We start from the raw sequence: 19646 nt of genomic DNA, 5'->3' as shown, positions 1-19646 counted from the left end.
ACGGGGCGATCGGGAGCCAGCCCAGGCGCGTCGGACCGTCCGGGCGCTCCAGGGGTCCCGCGCCTCCCGCGCCGCGCCAGCGCCTGGGCCTCCGAGTCCGGGGGGTTATGAATGGGCGCAGCGGAAGCACCGCCCACCCCGGACGTGACGCTCAGCCAATGGCAGCGCGGGCTGCGTGGATGGATGAGGTCAGCGCTGTCGTGTCGGGAATGGAATGTGTAAGTGTAACATTCAGAACCGGGTAACATTCGGCGGCGACCCAACGCGGCGGTCGGTCGGCAGCGATCGCGCGCGCGCGCGGGGCCTGCGGAGCGCCGCTCGCTGGCTCGGCTCCGCTCTGCTCGCTCGGGGCCGGCGCTGCCCGCGGGGAGGACGCGCCGCCTTCGCCGCCACCCAGCGCCGCCGCCACCTCCACCGCCACCGCCACCTCCACCACCACCACCGCCGCCGCTGCTGCTGCCGAGTCGGGCCCGGGGGGCCGGCCCCGGCGAGCCGGGGAGCGCAGAGTAAACACCGCCGGAGTCGGAGCCGCTGCGGAAGGGAAGAAAGAGAGAGATGCAGGGATTTGTGAGGTTACGGCGCCCCAGCTGCCAGACACACTGAGCCGGCTGCTGCACCCGGGCTTCGGCGGACTTGTTGGAACCGGCGTGCTCTCTTTGCACGGGAGTGCGGATGAGTTGAAGTTGCTTTTCCCGGGGCTCGTTTTCCACGGTTGCTGGGGAGGAATCGGAGAGGCAAGGCAGGCAATCACTACTCCGTCCAGCCATTGATTGGGTATCGGGAGCTTTTTTGTTGTTGTTGTTGTTTTTCTCCCCTTCTCCTCTCCTTCCCACCCCCATCTCTTTCTTCCTTTCTTCTCTCTCTCTTTTTTTTTTTCCCTCCTCCCCTCCGTCTTGTTGCATGCACGCAAATTACAGTCCGCTGCTCGCACGCCCTGGGTGCGAGGTCTTCCGCCCGCGCCCGCTCGCCGGCTCGCCTCTCCCTCCTCTCTCCCGAGCATCGCCTTGTGCAACCCGAAGATGAAAGACCGAAGGGGAGAAAGTTAAAGAAATCGCCCACATGCGCTGGATCAGTCCACGGCTTGGGGAAAGGCATCCAGAGAAGGTGGGAGCGGAGAGTTTGAAGTCTTTACCGGCGGGAAGATGGCGGACTGGAGCTGAAAGTGTGGATTGGGAAACTTGGTCGATTCGTGTGTTTATTGACGATTCTCTTGACCCAGGCAGGACACATGCAGGCCAAAAAACGCTATTTCATCCTGCTCTCAGCTGGCTCTTGTCTCGCCCTTTTGTTTTATTTCGGAGGCTTGCAGTTTAGGGCATCGAGGAGCCACAGCCGGAGAGAAGAACACAGCGGTCGGAATGGCTTGCACCAACCCGGTCCGGATCGTTTCTGGCCCCGCTTCCCGGACGCTCTGCGCCCCTTCTTCCCCCGGGATCCGCCGGAGGGCGAGGGTTTCAGCGTGCACCTCTCGCCCCGGCAGAAGCGAGACGCCAACTCCAGCCTCTACAAAGGCAAGAAGTGCCGCATGGAGTCCTGCTTCGATTTCACCCTTTGCAAGAAAAACGGCTTCAAAGTCTACGTCTACCCGCAGCAGAAAGGGGAGAAAATCGCCGAAAGTTACCAAAACATTCTAGCGGCCATCGAGGGCTCCCGGTTCTACACCTCGGACCCCAGCCAGGCGTGCCTCTTTGTCCTGAGTCTGGATACTTTAGACCGAGACCAGTTGTCACCTCAGTACGTGCACAACTTGAGATCCAAAGTGCAGAGTCTCCACTTGTGGAACAATGGCAGGAATCATTTGATTTTTAATTTATATTCCGGCACTTGGCCCGACTACACCGAGGACGTGGGGTTTGACATCGGCCAGGCAATGCTGGCCAAAGCCAGCATCAGTACCGAAAACTTCCGACCCAACTTTGATGTGTCCATTCCCCTCTTTTCTAAGGATCATCCCAGGACAGGAGGGGAGAGGGGGTTCTTGAAGTTCAACACCATCCCTCCTCTCAGGAAGTATATGCTGGTGTTCAAGGGGAAGAGATACCTGACAGGGATCGGGTCAGACACCAGGAATGCCTTATACCACGTCCATAATGGAGAGGACATTCTGCTCCTCACCACCTGCAAGCATGGCAAAGACTGGCAGAAGCACAAGGATTCTCGCTGTGACCGGGACAACACGGAGTATGAGAAGTAAGTGGGCTGCGCCCCCTGCCCGGGTCCACATGGGCAGTTGGGTGGGAGGGTGTTGCAGGGTCAGGACAGGTAAGCTCTGCAGTCTTTTCTTTCCTCTTCTGTGGGGTGGGCCACCTGGTGCAAGTGTGCCGGCCGTTGGAGCTCCTTAGGCAGACTGAAAAGCCCAGAGCACTTTCCTGAGCCAAGTAGGTGACTTTACTGGGCTTAGAAAGCCTTCAGGGCTGTGTCTGTCTCCTGTTCCAGTGCAGGTCTAAGCCAAGTTGGGGGACTGTGCTTCAGCGTGGGGTACCAGAGGTAGTTTCTGGGTTCAGAGACCCTGAGAGGCTCTGGTCACACCCACTCCCCCCTCACACCAGCCCGCAGATCGTCTCTTCTAGAGCTATTCTAAGCATGGGTACCTATTCTCTCTGGAGTTTCCCAGCTTCAGTTTTCCTCCTCCTGTAAGCTTTAGATTCTTGGGAGCTGGGGAAGGGTTTTAAGGATCAGTATTAAACTCCTGTCCTTGTCTCCTCCTTCCTCCTGGGTATTAACTTTTATAAAGGCAGATTGTAGGTTTGGTAGGGCCTGAGACCTTTCATTCCTACATGTATTCATTCATTCATTCATTCATTCATTCATTCATTCCTGTGAGTCCAGTTGTCTCCTCCCCCTGGAGGAACTTTAAAATCTGGGCCTCAGGCCCTAGGCTATAAACTTTTCTAGCTAATTTAGGTTTCCTTTTCCTCTTTGTCTTTATCTATTTGCATATAAATCGAGGACTGTTACTCTTTGAATGGGTGTGAGTTGCCTCCTGGCCTCTGTGGTGTGGCTAGTTTTGTTCTGTTGCTAAGTAACTGATGCAGTTACTTGGTTGCCCTTTTCACTCTAGTTTTTCCTGCTCTGTGACAGTCTCTGACACACTGGACTTGGGGGTACCAGTAGAATTCACAAATCTGCTTTAACCCTAGGTTTGGCAGCTCAGTTTCCTAATAGATGGGGTTGGTGGCCCAGAGTCACTCTCTCACTTCCATCTGGCTGTGAGATCTAGTGAGTTCTTATGGTGCATTTCCACATTACACCAGATAAAAACCAGAGCAGCCTTGTGCTACCCAGGGAAGGAAGGGGAACCTCTCAGCTGAGTCCAAGAGGAACTGGCAGAGGTTGGCAGATTTTACAAATGATTCATGAAATGCAGAAGGGGAGGGGGTGCTTCTCTAACCTGATTGAAGCGGGAAGGGGTAGGGTGGGAAAGAAGCCCTGAAATGAAAGGTTTGATTGTTGTCTATGGCTTTTCTCAGACACCCAGACCTCTGTGGGAGGGACCAGGAGGGAAATTAAAGTCCTCCTCGAATTGATCATAGAAAGCAAAGGAAGAAGTATCCAGGGCTCTGCCTCTGCTTGGGAAACCCCAGCACCTTTTGCTTTTCAGGATAAAAGCCAGCTGGGAGGTTAGGATCCATTCATAACGTATATTTTCCTCTTACTCTGAGGGCGGGGCGACTGTGTGGAAATGTTGGGGTGCAATTACAATGGGTTAACATTTTCTCACTAAAGAAACTTCAGCTACAGTTCGTAATGAGCTGCTTTGTACAACGTTTGCATTGACCTGTTCCTGTGGGTGCTTGTAAGAGAAAACATGGTTTCTAGCCTTTCAGGAATTTCTTTGTCTAGTGGATGGATGGTGGATTCAGCCTAACCTTTCAGTGAAATCTCACGCTTATCACACCAACATTTTCAGAAGCATCATGGTGTTCTTCCTTCTTCTGAAAGTGCAGGAGCTGAGATTTCACCTTAGAATGCTTGACAGAACGATTGCTTTGGGAGACACCTTCACTCCAATACACCAGTCACTTTTTCTTTCCCTTCCGATTGGCAAAGTAAATTTTAAGTCTCAACATTTCCTGCTGTGTGAGAGCTGTAGATTTCTGGAGATCAGCAATGAAGACTGGATTGGTTTCCTTGCAACTTTAATTTTTGCTAATTAAGTTGAACCTATTTTTGAACTCTGCGATTGGGCCATTGTTTTGATTTTGGGGTAAAACTACCAGGGGTCAAGACCTCAGAATTTTGTCTCTTGGGAAGGTAATGTTTAAAGGGAAGCAGAGATTTATTAGGCAGGGTTTTTCTTGAAGTTCCTCTTTTGCACACTTTCTCAACTTAACCTGGTTAAGTTGGACAGGGCGTTTGTATTCACCAGCCTGGAACACCCGGAATTTAAACTCACTTCTCCTTATTGGATGATCAGAAATTTTCTTCTTGAGAAATGAGGCTTGCAAACATGGTTGCCTTTTGCTATTGATTTTGGACCACATGGCGTTGAAGTTAAGAACTTCAAAATGCGCACGTAATCATGCCAGCTGAGGAAAGAAATGTGCATTGTGTTGCTGCACATGACTTGTCAGTAATGCTTATACTGATGCGTTCTGAAACTGTCATGTGTGGTAGGGTGGAGAGGTAGCACTCCTCTGCTTCACCACTCATCTCTCCAGAGCTTTAGACAGAGCTAGGAACACCAAAATCAAGTCTATAGAAGTGGTCTGTGGAAGTTCATCTCCTACATACCTGTGAGTTGATTCCCACCTTGAGCACTGGTCTATCCTTTAGTGGAATGGACTTTTAGCATGCTTCCTGGCTGTTCCAAGCGTTCATTTGGTAATGGCTTGTAAAAACACAATCAATTTTCATCTACTTCTCATCTTTATTAACAAGTGCCTATGAAAAGACTTCAATTTAATTTGTTCCCACAAACAACCACATAGAAGTTCATTTTGGACTCAGGGGATGTGGTAATTAAATTGAGATTTTTATGACTGTGTGCCCAAGTTAGGATACTATCATATATGCTTACATTTATCCGCAACAGATCATTGATGTTAATGACATGTGATGCTGGAAGGTTTAGTTCTCAGTGGCAAGGGCTTGTGTGTCACCTGCAGTTCTGTAAAAATTAGATATGACTACAGAGGCTAGAAGAGACATGTGGTATGAATGAAAGCACTTCTGTCTTATACTAGAGCAAAGTGAATTTCTCCTATAAATTTGGACCCAGACTTTCAGGATGATATTAAAACATCTATTTTTTATGACACTCATAATTAATTTTCCTCAGTTACATATTTTAACAGATGTACATGACAACAGCTAACCTAAGTTGGTGTAGTGATGAGATGATTTGTCATGAGGCTTTAGAGAAATTCTATTTTACATTCTCTGAGCTTATTCACCCTTACTGAAGTCTTGCATGAACTTCACAGTTTAAATCCCTTTATTGTGAACTGTGAGTTTGGCCATACGAAATAGAAGAAACAGAAGGAAATAGGAGGACACTTCTCTTTGACACCTCCGTAGAAAACACTGGTGATTGTTTTTAAACAGATCCGCTGAGGACAGGCAGGTCTTAGTGGAGCATCTCCTTTTCTTGCACCCCACAAAAATTTTAAAGATGGGTGATCACTCTGCTTCTGGCATCCTCCTTTCACAGATGTGGAACTGAGGGATGGAATATTTAAGGGTGTCCAGTCAGAAATCTGCTAAGTGCCAGGAGTGACCTTACAGCGAGGTCTCCTGGATTTCCCCTGCATCTGCTCTGGCCCATTTCCAGTAACATCATTGAAAGCTCACCAGCCCCTGGGAATCCAAACTTGAGATGTTTCTTATGAGATTAATCTCAGAGTTCTTTAGGAACTTTGGAGATCCTTGACAAACTTTTAACACACACATAGATACACAGACACAAGTTGAGGCATCATTTTAAGGGCTGCATGTTGTCATAGTTTTGAGTGGTGGGTTACCCCCTGTTAAAGGCATCTGTATCTGTAGAGTGCTGGGTCTACAGTCCTTTATTGATAACTAAGCGAGTGCATCTTTTAGCTGTGTTGGAAGGGTTTTAGGAAAAGGACCACGACTGGACCAAACGATCAGTGGAATTCAGATGCCTTTATAGAAAATAAGAAAACATGCCCAAGACAAATACTGTAAATGATTTTTTTTTCTTTCCCAATTTTCTTAAATTTAGTTCCCAAATACTTTGAATAAGTTGTGCATCCAGGAGTGAACCGTAGCCCATTGTTTTCCTCTTCTAAAATGAAAGGAAGCCATAGCAATGCCTAGACTTCAAATGTAAATTATTATACATCCCTCTCCCTTTCAGATCTTGCCAGACACAAAATTATAAAGTTGATAAGTGTACCACTGAGTTTCCACTTCTCTTTTTACCTGGTCTCACCTCTAAATGTTTTCCCATCAGCACCGGAAGCCTCATTTACAAGAGATTCCTGAACGTAGGTTGAGGTGTAATGGACTGCTTCTAGGGCCATTTGCATTTTGACCCAGTCCAGTCAAAGGTGGATGGATTTTACCCTACAAATAGTGGCTTGATGCTAAGGCCTGGGCTGGCCTTGCCACTAGGAGAGGAGTTTTGTTCACTGAACTGTTACAGTAGCTGGATGGCACAGAATTGACCAAAAGGGATACCTCACATATTTAGGTGACTGTTATTAATATTATTATTTTTTTTTGTAGGTCATATGGCTTGAACTCAGGCCTGGAAACCATCCTTGAGCTTCTTTGCTCAAGGCTAGAGTTCCACCACTTTGAGCCCATAGCTTCACTTTACTTTTCAGGTCTGTAGATAAGAGTCTACTGAACTTATCAGGTTTCAAACCACAATTCTCAGATCTCAGCCTCCTGAATAGGCTAGGATTACAGGCTGTGTGTTATTGTTCTTTAGGGAAAGAGTATCAGAGATGTCTCTCTCCCCTGTGCTCAGTGTAGAAGCCCCTGTCAATAAATGACCTTGAAGCTTTTGCAATAAGTGAGAAGGCTTGGCTGTTTTGCTCACAGTCTCCTTGTAAGGTGTTTCCTCTGACCATTGGAGTGGCCTGTCTCCCATTATCTGGGTTGTAAATGGTTGACCTTGGGCTCCAGTCTCCGTTCTCTGCCTCCCTGCTCTAGGTCTCCTCCTTGCTGCAGGCTCTGTGGCATGGTCTATTCAGAAAAAGCCACAGGAGGTGAAGGGGCCTTTGCATTCTGTAGTCCTCAGACCTGAATGTGGAAGCTCCAATTCCCTTGAGTTTAATGACTTATTGTTTGTCCTTTTGAGTTCCTCGACCTTGCCAGAGTTTCAAACTGAGCCTCTTTCCACACTGATTTATTGAGTGCCAATTACTTAACCTCATCTTTCTTAGCTCATTTACACCCTTCGACTGCCACCTGGGCGGTATCCATTTTACAGATTAGAATGTAGGTTGTGGAGGATGAGTAGATGATATCTGTTTACAGGGATCTCAGATTACCAAGTTCTTTCTTTCAGAAGAAGAATCAAGTGCTGGGAGTGTGGTCTAGTGGTAGCATGCTGGCCTAGCATTGTTCGATTCCCCAGAACCACATACACAGAAAAAGCTGGAAGTGGCACTGTGGCTCAAATGGCAGAGTGCTAGCCTTGAGCAAAAAGTGTCCAAGGACAGTGCCCAGGCCCAGAATTGGCAAACAAAACAAAAAGAATTATAATTTCCACTTGTTACCATGCTAGTTTAAAACGAGTTGAAGTGTTTGTGTTGTGTATCTATTTTTTTTTTTTTCTTTTTTTTTGGTGTGGTCCAGGGTCGGGGGGCAGGAAGGGGCTTGAAGACAGGGCCTAGGTGCTGTCTAAACTTTTTCACTCGAAGCTAACTCTACCACTTTGAGCCACAGCACCATTTCCAGTTTTCTGGTGGTTAATTGGAGATAAAGAGCCTCAGATATTTTCCTACCCAGGCTACCTTTGAACTGTGATCCTCATATAACCTCCTCCTGAGTAGCTAGGATTACAGGCCACCAGCGACCAGCTCTGCTTTACCTTATAAATGTGTTTTCCCCAAACTTTTAACCTTTAAGTTGTACTTAAAGATGGCCTCTCATTGTAACATTTAAGCTTGAACTCCTTGAACTCTACCCTCTTCAAGAAACTATGCAACTTGTGGATTGGGTGGGTTTTGCTTTACATTGTTTCCTGCAACTGTTCTATGACTTTTGCCCTTTTATATAGCCCCCTTGCAGATTTTCCTTTTGCAATTGTAATTGGACTTCTGAGAGGAGGACTGGCTGCCCCAAGATGGATGATGGTCTTAATGTAGAAATGGGAACTCCACTGGATGATTAGAAACAGTTACTGGCTTAGCTCAGGGCTAGAATGTATGCTTTGCTGACCTGGGGCCCTCCTTAGCACACAAAGGTCATAAAAGGTGTGAAACTGTCTTTTTGGGGCATTGGGAAGATACAGAAAATCTGAATATGCAATTAAATTTCATTTCTAATCCTACTCACTCTAGAGTATGGGCGTATTGGTTTTGAAGTAAAACGCATTAGGCTACTGACGCACATTATACCTGCATATCTAAATATCTTTGATAGATATATTAATGAAGTCAACACAGTTTTCTTTCTTGTTTGTGCCATTTACCTCATAAATCCACCCTCCCCCCCCAGTTTGCTTGGTAGTTTTTTTTAGTCTGTTGATTTTACATCATTGAAGGCAGACTTTTAGCAAAGTTTGCAATAGTTGTTTTTTCCTTTCAGTTTATCCTACTGATGGTCTTTGAGAATAGAACTTTTAAGACCTGATTTTTTGCTAATTCATTCACAGCCAGCTTCCTTAGATATTTGTAGCCCATCTCTTTTTACATTAGAAGTAAGGATTCTCTATAGTGAATGTTTCCTTCTTGATTCAAGTCTTTCTCTTAAACTTCTTGCTCTTAGCTCTCATCCCCACCCCCATCCCTATGGCACTGTGGCCCTAGCTGTTTTTGAGGTGAGGCTGAGCACCCATTTAGGGAAGTAGCCATCATTAAATGGCTGCTTAGATAAACATTTGTAGGTGTTAATTGGTCCTGTAGGGGGTCTTTGAAGCTCCACTTCCCTGGTTCCCTTTGAAGTTTTGTTTTTGCTCTAGCCAAAAACTTCCTTGGGCTCTCATTGAGTGGTTAGCCCTAGACTTTTCTTTCTCTGAACACAGTGCCTACCACTTTGTTGGAATATCGGTCTACAGGCTTATCTGGAAGGGGCAGTTCTGAGTTAGAGTGGTAGGCCCAGGGATCAAGCCCGGGTACTGGCACACAAAGCAAAACAAAGAAACAAAACCCCAACAGAAAAAAAGAGAGAGAGAGAGAGAGAGAGAGAGAGAGAGAGAGAGAGAGAGAGAGAGAGAGAGAGAGAGAGAGAGAGAGTGTGTCAGCAGTTTATATTTAATTGTCTTCAAAACCAACCTCCCTCCCTCCCTCCTTCCCCAGTTGAACTGCTTTTAATAGCTTTGAGAGAATTGTACGGATGTGCATGCCATTGTGTTTTTGTGGTTATCTTTTGAAGCCTTTGAGAAGGGAGAGCCTGGTATTCAAGCCTCTGGAAGTCACAGAGACTCTTGAACTAGCTTTCTACCTCTCAGCCTCAGTTTCCTCCTCTAATGGAGAGAAAGACACGGCCTCACAGGGTTATTAAAGGGGATCAAAAGAGGTGGAGTGTGTGTGAATGTACCTTGTAAATGTTAATATGCCCTGCAGGGGGTGTTGTCATTAAAAACTACCTTCCTGTCATTTTCTAATCAACCCTAGAGTTTCTCTGAGAAACCCTCAGAAATAACTCATCACTTCTAGGTTTTATGAATGTCCAGTCTTGCTCTATAGTTTGTGGAAAGGCCTCTTTGGAGGGTCTCCTAGCTGGAGATCGTAGGTGCCAGAAGGGAAGGTGGGAGCAGGTAGGGATACTCATTTTGGGGGCAAAGGTCTTCCACGACTTCCTTAACTCCAGATCTAAGCACACCGGTTATCTCTTGCTGCTTACTTTTACACTCTATTGGCTCAGGATGGCATTTCGAAGGAAATCTTGTGTGGGTGGAAGTGAGCTACTTGGTAGCTTCCCTGATCTGGTTCAGCAAGCCCTTCAGTGACAATGAGGAAAAAAAAAGATATCCACGAGAAAAGAAAGAAAAAAGACATCGGCTTGGGCACTGGTGACTCATATCTAGAACCCAGCTGCTCAGGAGGCTGAGATCTGAGGATCCTTCAAAGCCAGCCCTGGCAGAAAAGGTTGTGAGACTCTTTATCTCCACTAAACAACTCCGAAAAAGCCAGAGGTGGTGCTGTAGCTCAGATAGTAGGATGCTACCCTTGAGTAAAAGAGCTCAGGGACAGTAAGTACCCAGGCCCTGAGTTTAAGCCTAGGACTGGCACATTCACATACAAAAGAAGTTAGGTCACCTTAAATCACAGGACTAATTGTAAGACCACACAGGACAGTAAAGGACCTTCTGAGGACCCAATATGACACCTGGGATAGATTCTTTGTGGCTACTAACTCTGTCCCTCTGAGTACCTCTCATAGGGACACCTTTGTTTCCTGTATTCTCTCCAAGCCCCAAAGGAAATCTGTTTGATTGCCTTTTCTAGTGATCGTTGCTCTTTCAGGGAGGAGTTGTTTCCATCAGGCCATGTTATGGGCGTGGTGGGGCCAGATAATATCAAATCTGTGTGAAAGGACTGCCTTGTCATGGTGCCACCTGCTTTTTTTTCTTTTTTCTTTTTTCTTGGTGGTATTCCAGCTAGAACTCAGGGCCTAGTAGTTGTTAGGCAAGTTCTCTACCTCTTGGTCCATACCCCCACCCCTTGATATTACCACTCTTGATTTAATAAGTGGATTTTTTTTTTTTTTTTTTTTGCCAGTCCTGGGCGTTGAACTCGATGCCTGGGCACTGTCCTTGTGCTTTCTCAAGGCTAGAGCTCTACCACTTGAGCCACAGCACCATTTCTGGCCTTTTGATATGTATGTGGTACTGAGGAATTGAACCCGGATCTTCGTGCATGCTAGGCAGGCACTCTACCACTAGGCTAAATTCCAGGCCCGACTTTTTTTTTTTTTTTAAATTGAAGAACAGTCTAGAGTTGCATCCTGGAATAGGGGGTATTGTGGTTCAGGGTAGTTGGCTATGGCAGGTGTTATTGAAACCATATCCTGTTGGCACTTACATGTGTTCATCCATTCAATGATGATGATAGCATAACCACTAATATTTGTTTATTGATGATAAATCAAGCACTGGGTATTAATATCTTTATCCTTTATGTCCACCTAGCAGGAAGATAATAATTTTTCTGTCCATTTTGTGGACAAAGAAATGGAGGCAGAAGCAGCCTAGATAACAGCAAACATTTAGGCTGTCTGCTAGTAGGTTTGCCCACTGCTTATTTTGTTGTTGTTGTTATTTGTTTGTTCGTTTGTTTGGTAGTCCTGGGGTTTGAACTCTGAGCCTCTTACTTGCCAGGTGGGGAGATCTGAGCCAGATCTTCAGGTCAATACCTGCTGCTTTGGAACAGCTGGTGGTGCTGTTTAGAAGACCACATGTTCACCTCGGATAGTTTTAGGGAGTATGAATGGAGTTTCTCACCTAGAATTTGTGTAATCAAGTTTACTTGAGAGATAATCCTTGCCACGTTGGTAATCTACCTTTGAAGTCCTGGTAGTTGAGATGCAGTGAGTGTAAAGAGCAGAGCAAGATTCTTCCAGACAGATCTGGGAAAAGGGGACAGCTGGCAGCCCAAATAGAAGGAACTGGGCCAGGAAGTTAGAAAGTATAATGCCCAGAACAAGTACAGACTCATGGCAGTCTGGCCCCGTGCCCAGCTGTGTGTCCTCCACATTCTTTATGCTTGCCTATCTCTGAGTTCCAGCACCAAGTGTCTTGCGGCATCAGGGAACAGCTTCTCTAAATATTTGAAGAGTGACAGTGTCATTTACTGTTGTTTAGGCTCAAGAATTTTTTTTTTAAGAGTTAACATTTTTAAAGAAGGTAGAAAGCAGTCTATTTGATAACTTTTAAAACCACGTGGGTGCTATTAAAACATCTATTGGTGCTCTTAAGGATACGCTCGGGACTGGTATCTCATGTACATAATCCTAGTTACCCTGGAGGTGAGTTCTGAGGATCCTGGTTTGAAGACAGCCTGAGCAGAAAAGTCCAGGAATCTACTTTATCTTCAATTAAGCAGCTAAAAAAGCAGAAAGTGGAGGCCTGGCTCAAGTGGTAGAGTGCCAATCTTGAATGACAATGTCCTTGAGAGGACAAGGCCCTGAGTTCAAGCTCCAGTGTACTTAGCCCTCTCCATGCCTCTGTCCCACCGCTTGCACAAAAGGAAAAACTCTTCATTTTTCAACTTGCTACCAACTGTAGCATGTCACCCAGGGGTGCCAGAGACAGGTTGCCTCTTTGGGATGGCACTAGATTTTTGGTATGCATGGACAACTCTGGTTTCCTGAGCTGGGCGACACATACATACATATTGTGATATTATGCTGTGAGCTGGTAGTGCTATCTGGTCTTAATTAACCAGTGTCCACAGTATTCTTGGCTACAGGCACAGTGAACAAAATTGCCCTGTGGCTGGATGGCCTGCCTGCTCTATGCGGGCCCCATGGACTTTGGGGCTTGAGGAAGTCAGGATTGTGGAAGCACATGCCCACCAGCTTTCTTTGGCTACTGGGACACAGGATGGGAACTGATGGATGTGTCACTAGATGCAGGCAAAGGGTACTGAAATTTCCCTTTAATGTAGGGACCTTCACTTAGGGCCCTTGACTTTGATCTCAGAGTGAGTTACAATGGTAAGAAAACTTGGCAGAGCTTTATTGAGTAAATAAGTAAACAGGCAAGCAGTCAAAAAGCATACTAAAACAAAAAGCAGAGATACTTGTGGGTGTTCTAGAGGATAAAAGCAGGGAGGTCACTTTGGCTCTCAGGGGTATTTATATGGTAAAGGCAGGGGTTCTGACTTAACACTAGGCCTCCTTGGCACAGGTCGAAACTTTCTTAATAAGGACCAAGAATCACAACAAATCAGAGAAAGGCTGGATAAGTGGGACTGCATTAAACTGCAGAGCTTTTGTATGGCAAAGGACATAGGTAGTAAACTAATCAGGAAGCCTACAGAGTGGGAGAAGATCTTCACCAACCATACAACGGACAAAGGTCTCATATCTAAAGTATATCAACAACTCAAAAAATTGAATCACTCCAAAACTAACCTACAAAGTAACAACCATCCCATTAAAAAATGGGCCAAAGACTTAAAGAGAGTCTTCTCTGAAGAAGAAACAAAAATGGCCTATAGACACATGAAGAAATGCTCAACATCTCTGGTCATAAAAGAAATGCAAATCAAAACAACTCTAAGATTCCACCTCACTCCAGCTAGAATGACCAGGATCAGGAAAACGAATGACAACAGATGCTGGAGGGGATGTGGCCAGGAGGGATCACTACTACACTGTTGGTGGGAGTGCAAACTCGTCCAACCACTATGGAAAGCAGTGTGGCAGTGCCTCAAAAGGCTAAACAGAACTCCCCTATGACCCAGCAATTCCACTACTTGGCATTTACCCAACCATCCAGAAACAAGGACATACTAAACCCACTAGCACAACAATGTTCATTGCAGCACTATTCACCATAGCAAAGATATGGAACCAACCTAGATGTCCCTCAGTTGATCAGTGGATCAACAAGTTGTGGTATTTGTACACAATGGAATTCTATGTTGCTGTCAGAAAGAATGACATCGCCCCATTTGTTAGGAAATGGAAAGACTTAGAAAAAATCATATTAAGTGAAGTAAGCCAGACTCAAAGGAACTTAGGCTCAATGGTTTCCCTCATTCGTCATAATCAGTAGAAACCTTGGGCTCTACTAGCAGAGATTTGCAATAGAGCAAAATCTTGATACATAAGGACATATAATGTGAAGCTAATTGAAAGGACCTCCAGGATAGTGAAACAAAATCCATATAATGAATGATTGTTGTCCTTAATGTACTATGTTGTCTCTCATCTCCTTTGCTGTCCCTTGGTTATCTCATATTGGTATAGTATCTCACTTTGTTATCTGATATATTGAATTTATTTGTATTGGGATATTTGAAATTTGATATTGGGAAGGGGGGAAAACCAAGACGGGTGGGGGGTGTGGGGGGGGAGGGAAATGGGTACCAAGACATGTGAAAGGGTATCAATGTATGTGAATTAATGCACCTTCTATCTGGCAAATATCATGTAACCCTTTTACTAATTACAATAAAAAAATATAAAAAAAAATAAAAAATCTAGAAGTGGAACTCTAGCTCAACTAGTAGAATACTAGTCTTGAGAAAAGCACTCAAGGACAGAAACTAGGTCTTGATTACAAGCCCCAGGTTGGCTAAACGAAAGCAAACAAATAAATTCTTAAATTTCAAAAAAAAAAAAAGATAGGAAAAGATAAGCACTCCTATGTGTTATTAACACTAGTATTTTGCTTACCATTTTGGTTGTTTACATTTTGGATCCCACCTTTAGTTCTCTTGGGAGAGTAGTCTCAGGAAGGGATATGCATTTTGTCTAGGAAATGTTCATTCTTGTGGTGAGAATTGCATCTCTTCGAAAGGAAGGAATGCCTCCTATTGTCTCTCTTTCAAGCAAATGCTTCAAGTTGCCTTCACCAGTCTTCATTTTCCTCAGTTTATCCTGCCTCATTTTCCCCTACAATGACATTGATCCCTTAATCTTAAGGAAAATGGATGAATAGACATCTTCTAGATTTGCCGTAAGCTTAAGTGTTTTGAACTCCTGGCAGCCATGGACTTCATGTTTCCTATGTACATTCCAGCACCCTGACAGATGAGTGGAAATACCTGTAGTGTCACTGTTGGAAAATATGATCACACTACTATTCTGCTGGGTATGCCTTGGAGGTTTCTCATCATTCATTCACTTGTTATCCTAAAAGTTGGTCCAGCTTGCCATCCAACCCTATCCCCATCTTTAACCCCCCTTCTCCAGCCCCATCTCCCTCTCTGTCCCCATCCACGTGGCAAAGCCACAAGCCTCTCCTATTCTCTTTCTTCACACAACCTCTTTTCTCTTCCGACATCCTTTCCATCTTACTTCCTCCAACATCTCTTCCTTGATATCTTGGACCAGATCAAGTTTTCCTAGGCTGTTTCCTTAGAACATTTAATACTTACCCTGGGGGGATTTCCATTCATTTAACTATTCGTAGTTTCTCACTCTTCCTTTCTCCACTACATTATACAGGCCTGCTAGAAGGATTCATATTTGTTTTCTTTCTTACTTGCTTCCCTCTTCCCCCTTCCCTCTTCTCCCCCCTCTCTCCTTATAATGTACTAAATGGATAATCATTGAGTGAGGGTTTGTTAGAGACAGAGTCTTTCAGATTATTTTCTGCCCAGACTGGCCTCATAAACCATGGTTATCCAGATCTCAGCAACAGGCTTTCTTTCATCATTTGATTTTTAACCATCTGTTAATATTGGTACTATTCCCACCTTTTATTGTTATTTTTTTTCTCCCAAAATGTTGACTCAGCTTTTTGTTTGTGCTATTGTTTTTTTCCTCCTCACTTTACCACTATACTCTGCTACTTAATTCTGAATCTCTGTCTCAGACCTTATGGAAACATAGTTTTTAATAGAGCTATCAAGCTTCTAATGAATTTGTACTGGGTTTTATCATTTAATTAAAAGGCAAAGGGAAGAACAGCAAAAGGGAAGTGTACATTTTTCCCTCCCAATGGCCTCTGCTTGTGATATTTATTGTTTCTTGGCTGGCCCATGACATCTTGTGGAATCATCTGGGATCTAGTATTACAGAACTCAAGGTTCATAGATGAAATGGATGAGATACTATATCACAATTACTTAACTTTGTAGTGAGTCTTAAAAATTGATTCAGGTCTGGTAACAATCATCTGACACTTAAGCATGACTTATGTTTTATGTTGGTCTAAAGGTTGGAAAGGATTTTCCAAAATTATTCCTAAGTCTATATATCTGAAGTAATCTGAAAATCTAATCTAAGACAATCTGATATAGAAAGGCTTGGCTTTTCTGAGAGGCAGAAAAAAAAATGTTCCTGAAAATAGCGTTTCTTCTATGCTGTGTGCTCCTTTAAAATTCATATCATATTAAAAAAAAGCTACCTTTAAGCAATACTTTCTATGATGACTGAGCTTTTAAGTATGAAAGTATAATATTGTAAACCTGTAAATGTAGGGCAGTCATCTTTTATTGATTCAGAGTGGAAATGTGTATTATCTTGTTTTTTGTATTTGAATAATAGTTATGTTGCATGCTTTACAAAATGAGCAGTATTTTTTAAGATAAAATTTTAGTACCTCAGTGTTTACGATAGTTAAAGATGGGAGTAGTATTTTACTGTGATTATTTTAGAATTTGTTGAGTATAAGGAATAACTCAGATAGTAATTAAAAGAGGGTAAAAAAAAGGATTATATGCCAAAATAAATTTTAGATTTCTGTAAAAATAATCTAAAAGATGAGTATCCTTAAAAGAAATGAGCTGATACTCCAAGGACTTGAATAATCTAAAAAAAATCTAATGATAATCAAGTTGGAACTTCAATTCCTGCACAGAGATCTGCAAATCCATGACTAGCAGCTGTACATGTATGTATATGGTATGTGTATATATATGTATATGCATGTATATATGTATGTATGCATGTGTATGTCTCTATCTCTCTGTATGCTATATTTGCTTTTAGGGAGGGGAGCAGGATATCACTTCACCTTGAATAGTTGGGTCCAATATTTTTGCTTATAGAGAAGGGCTGGGAGAACAGCCAATGGGAGGCTGAGGTAGGAGAATTTTGAATTTGGGAATCAGCCTGGTCTAGGTAGTAAGGCTCTGTCTCAATGAATGAATGAATGAATGAATAAGCAAGTATATGAATAAAATAACAGATTGTGGAAGTACTCAAAATCCAGTGTGTTTCACATGGTGCAGATAAAGCAGTGGAGATCCAGGGAAGATGGGCTGCTTGCCCGTGTAGTTCCTTGTGGTGGAATTGACATGTGGCTCCCATCTCTAGACTTCCAGCTGAGGGGTGGGTGGAGGTTAAGCATACGGGTTCTGCATTCCATTGGTGGTTCTGTCACTAACTGAGAACTGGAAGGCTTTTCTGGGAATCATAGTAATTCCTACTTCATAGGGTTGTTATTGTGAGGATTAAGTGGGTAGATAGACTTGCCACATGCTTAGCATAGGGTTTGGTGCTATAACCAACCCCTGTATTGCCATCATTAATCTGTGTTTTCCATTAAGCCACATTCCACACACATAATTTGATTTATCATTTGTGTGTGTTTATCACTGCTTTAATTTCTTTTCTCTCATTTGACCTATCTATTTGCAGCTCATTATAACTGTAGGGTGCAATATGATACTGTAGCTTGCCAGTCACAGAGAAGTTCCTGGTGGTTTGGCAGGTGCCCAGAATTCCAGCCACCTGTTGGAACTATTGCCAAAATACAGTATATTTTCATTTTCCGGAAGTAGTTCAGTCAAGAGCTCAAATCATTAATACAATTTTGTGTTCTCAACAAAATAAAACTAAAAACCCTCTCTACTTTTACAAAAATAAATCTTTTTACTAGTTTGGAAAAGGGGGAGCAGTACACCTGTCTTAGTTCTGCCTGTGTCTAAAACTTTAAAATTGTGGTGGAGGTTGAAGGCTCACACTGGGCACATTAGCTAACCATGAGGCTAAATTTCAAATATCACACCGCTCAAAGCCAGTCAGAGCAGGGAAGCCCATGAGTCTTTCCTCCCAATAACCTCCAAAAACCAGGAAGAAGAGGTGTGGCTCAAATATGAAAGGAGTGCCATCCTTGAGTGAAAAAGCTAAGGGACAATACCTAGGCCCTGAGTTCAAGTCCCAATATTAGCATGCATGCCCAGCCCATGTAGGGAAGTGAGCAATCCCGTCACACAATCCCGGAAAGCAATACTAGGAATAACTTTCTGTTTTCCGTATTTGCACGGTATTAAAGCCTGATGACTTTTCTCTGTAGGTTGGCATTGTGGGCAGTTGCTGTTTCCGTGTGTTATGTTTACACTGTAGTGTACAGCTGTAGGTGCTGGTAAACTTAGAGCAGCAGTCAAGGTGAAAGCCAGGAAGGAAATTCTAGCCTGTGTTTTGAAGATCCAGGAGCATTCAGATACATCTTGACTTCAGTTTTCATTCTCTCTCCCAGGAGAACTGCAGCTGCAGTTGTGAACAAACGCCTTGTAAGAGCTTTTCTCTAATACCATTTCACCACCTAGATCTAGATGTCATCTGATTTCTTTTGGATTCTACATTACAGGAGGCTTTGCTGTTGTGTGTGGGGGGGAGGAGGGGGGTTGGTCAACTGTATCTCTTTGAACTTTACCTTGTCCAAAAAAAAGCAAGTTAGAACACAGTTATATTCTTGTTAAAAATCATTGGTGCCTGTGGAGTATTCACAAACATACACTTAAAAAAAAAAAAAGAAGAAACGGAGTGGTTCATTAAAGTCATATCTTCTTGCTCTCATCCCCAAATACTGCTTGTTTCAAGATGAGAAGCAGGATTTTATGCATGATGATGATTGTAGGTTTGTATTTTTATAGGGAACATGTATTCAAAATCACATCTTTTTCTTTTCCTAAGAAAATTCTCCAGGCTGGAGATGGGATGGGAAACTTTATGGTAGCAAAAGGCTAGTTTTAATTTTTGTCAAATGTAGGGCTTGAGCTCAGGGCCTGGGCATTGTCCCTGAACAAACCTCTTTATGCTCAAGGCTCACACTGTACACTTAAGGCACAGAAACTGCTTCTGGTTTTTGGGTGGCTAAATGGAGATGAGAGTCTCACAGGGATTATTTTTTTTTTTTTTTTGCCTGGGCTGGCTTTGAACCATGATCCTCAGATATCTGTCTCCTGAGTAGCTAGGGTTATAGTTGTGAGCCAGCAGTGCCCAGTGCAAAGGGCTGTTTAAAAAAATGTCTTTTTTTTTTTTTTTTTTTTTTTTGGTGGGGAATGGGGCCTGAGCTCTTCAGCTCAAGGCTATTGCCCTACCACCTCACCCTTGAGCCATAGCCCCACTTCCCATGTTCTTTTTTTTTTTTTTTTTGGTATATATATATTTTTTTTCCAGTCCTGGGCTTGAGCTCAGGGCCTGAGCACTGTCCTTGGGCTTTCCTCAAGGCTAGAGCTCTACCCTGAGCCACAGCACCACTTCCAGCTTTTTTTTTTTCTATGTATGTGGTACCAAGGAATTGAACCCGGGTCTTTGTGCATGCTAGGCAAGCACTCTACCACTAGGCCAAACTCCCAGCCCCACTTCCCATTTTCTAATGATTAATTGGAGATAAGAGTCTCATGGCTTTGTAGTGCCCTGGCTGGCTTTGAACTTTGTTTCTCAGATCTCAGCCTCCTGAGTAGCTAGGATTACCGGCTTCCACTTCTTTTTTTTTTTTTTTTTGAGGGGAAAGTTCCTCTTTCCTTGTCTCAAGGTCTCTTAGTGTCTTTTCCCCAAAATAAGAATTTTCTTTTGTTTCTTCCAGTAAGTGGATTCCAGATTCAGCTAGTGGCAGCATGATATAAATACGATATTGTATTTCCAGTGAAGTCATTTAA

At 43.8% G+C, this 19646-nt stretch overlaps 1 protein-coding gene across 1 annotated transcript in view; it reads left to right on the top strand.

Moving 5' to 3' along the window:
• The first annotated feature begins 239 nt into the window (after positions 1-239).
• Positions 240-19646, top strand: part of Ext1 (exostosin glycosyltransferase 1) — a 269185-nt gene continuing 249778 nt past the window's right edge. The window contains exon 1 of the mRNA XM_090339305.1: positions 240-2190. Within this exon, the coding sequence (XP_090195431.1) occupies positions 1229-2190 (962 nt within the window). The 5' untranslated portion in view covers positions 240-1228. The remainder of the gene's footprint in view (positions 2191-19646) is intronic.

The sequence above is a fragment of the Megascapheus bottae genome, chromosome 9 (genome assembly GCF_031878675.1).
Source record: "Megascapheus bottae isolate mThoBot1 chromosome 9, mThoBot2.hap1, whole genome shotgun sequence".
Lineage (NCBI taxonomy): Eukaryota > Metazoa > Chordata > Mammalia > Rodentia > Geomyidae > Megascapheus > Megascapheus bottae.
This window is presented reverse-complemented; position numbering and strand designations above follow the sequence as displayed.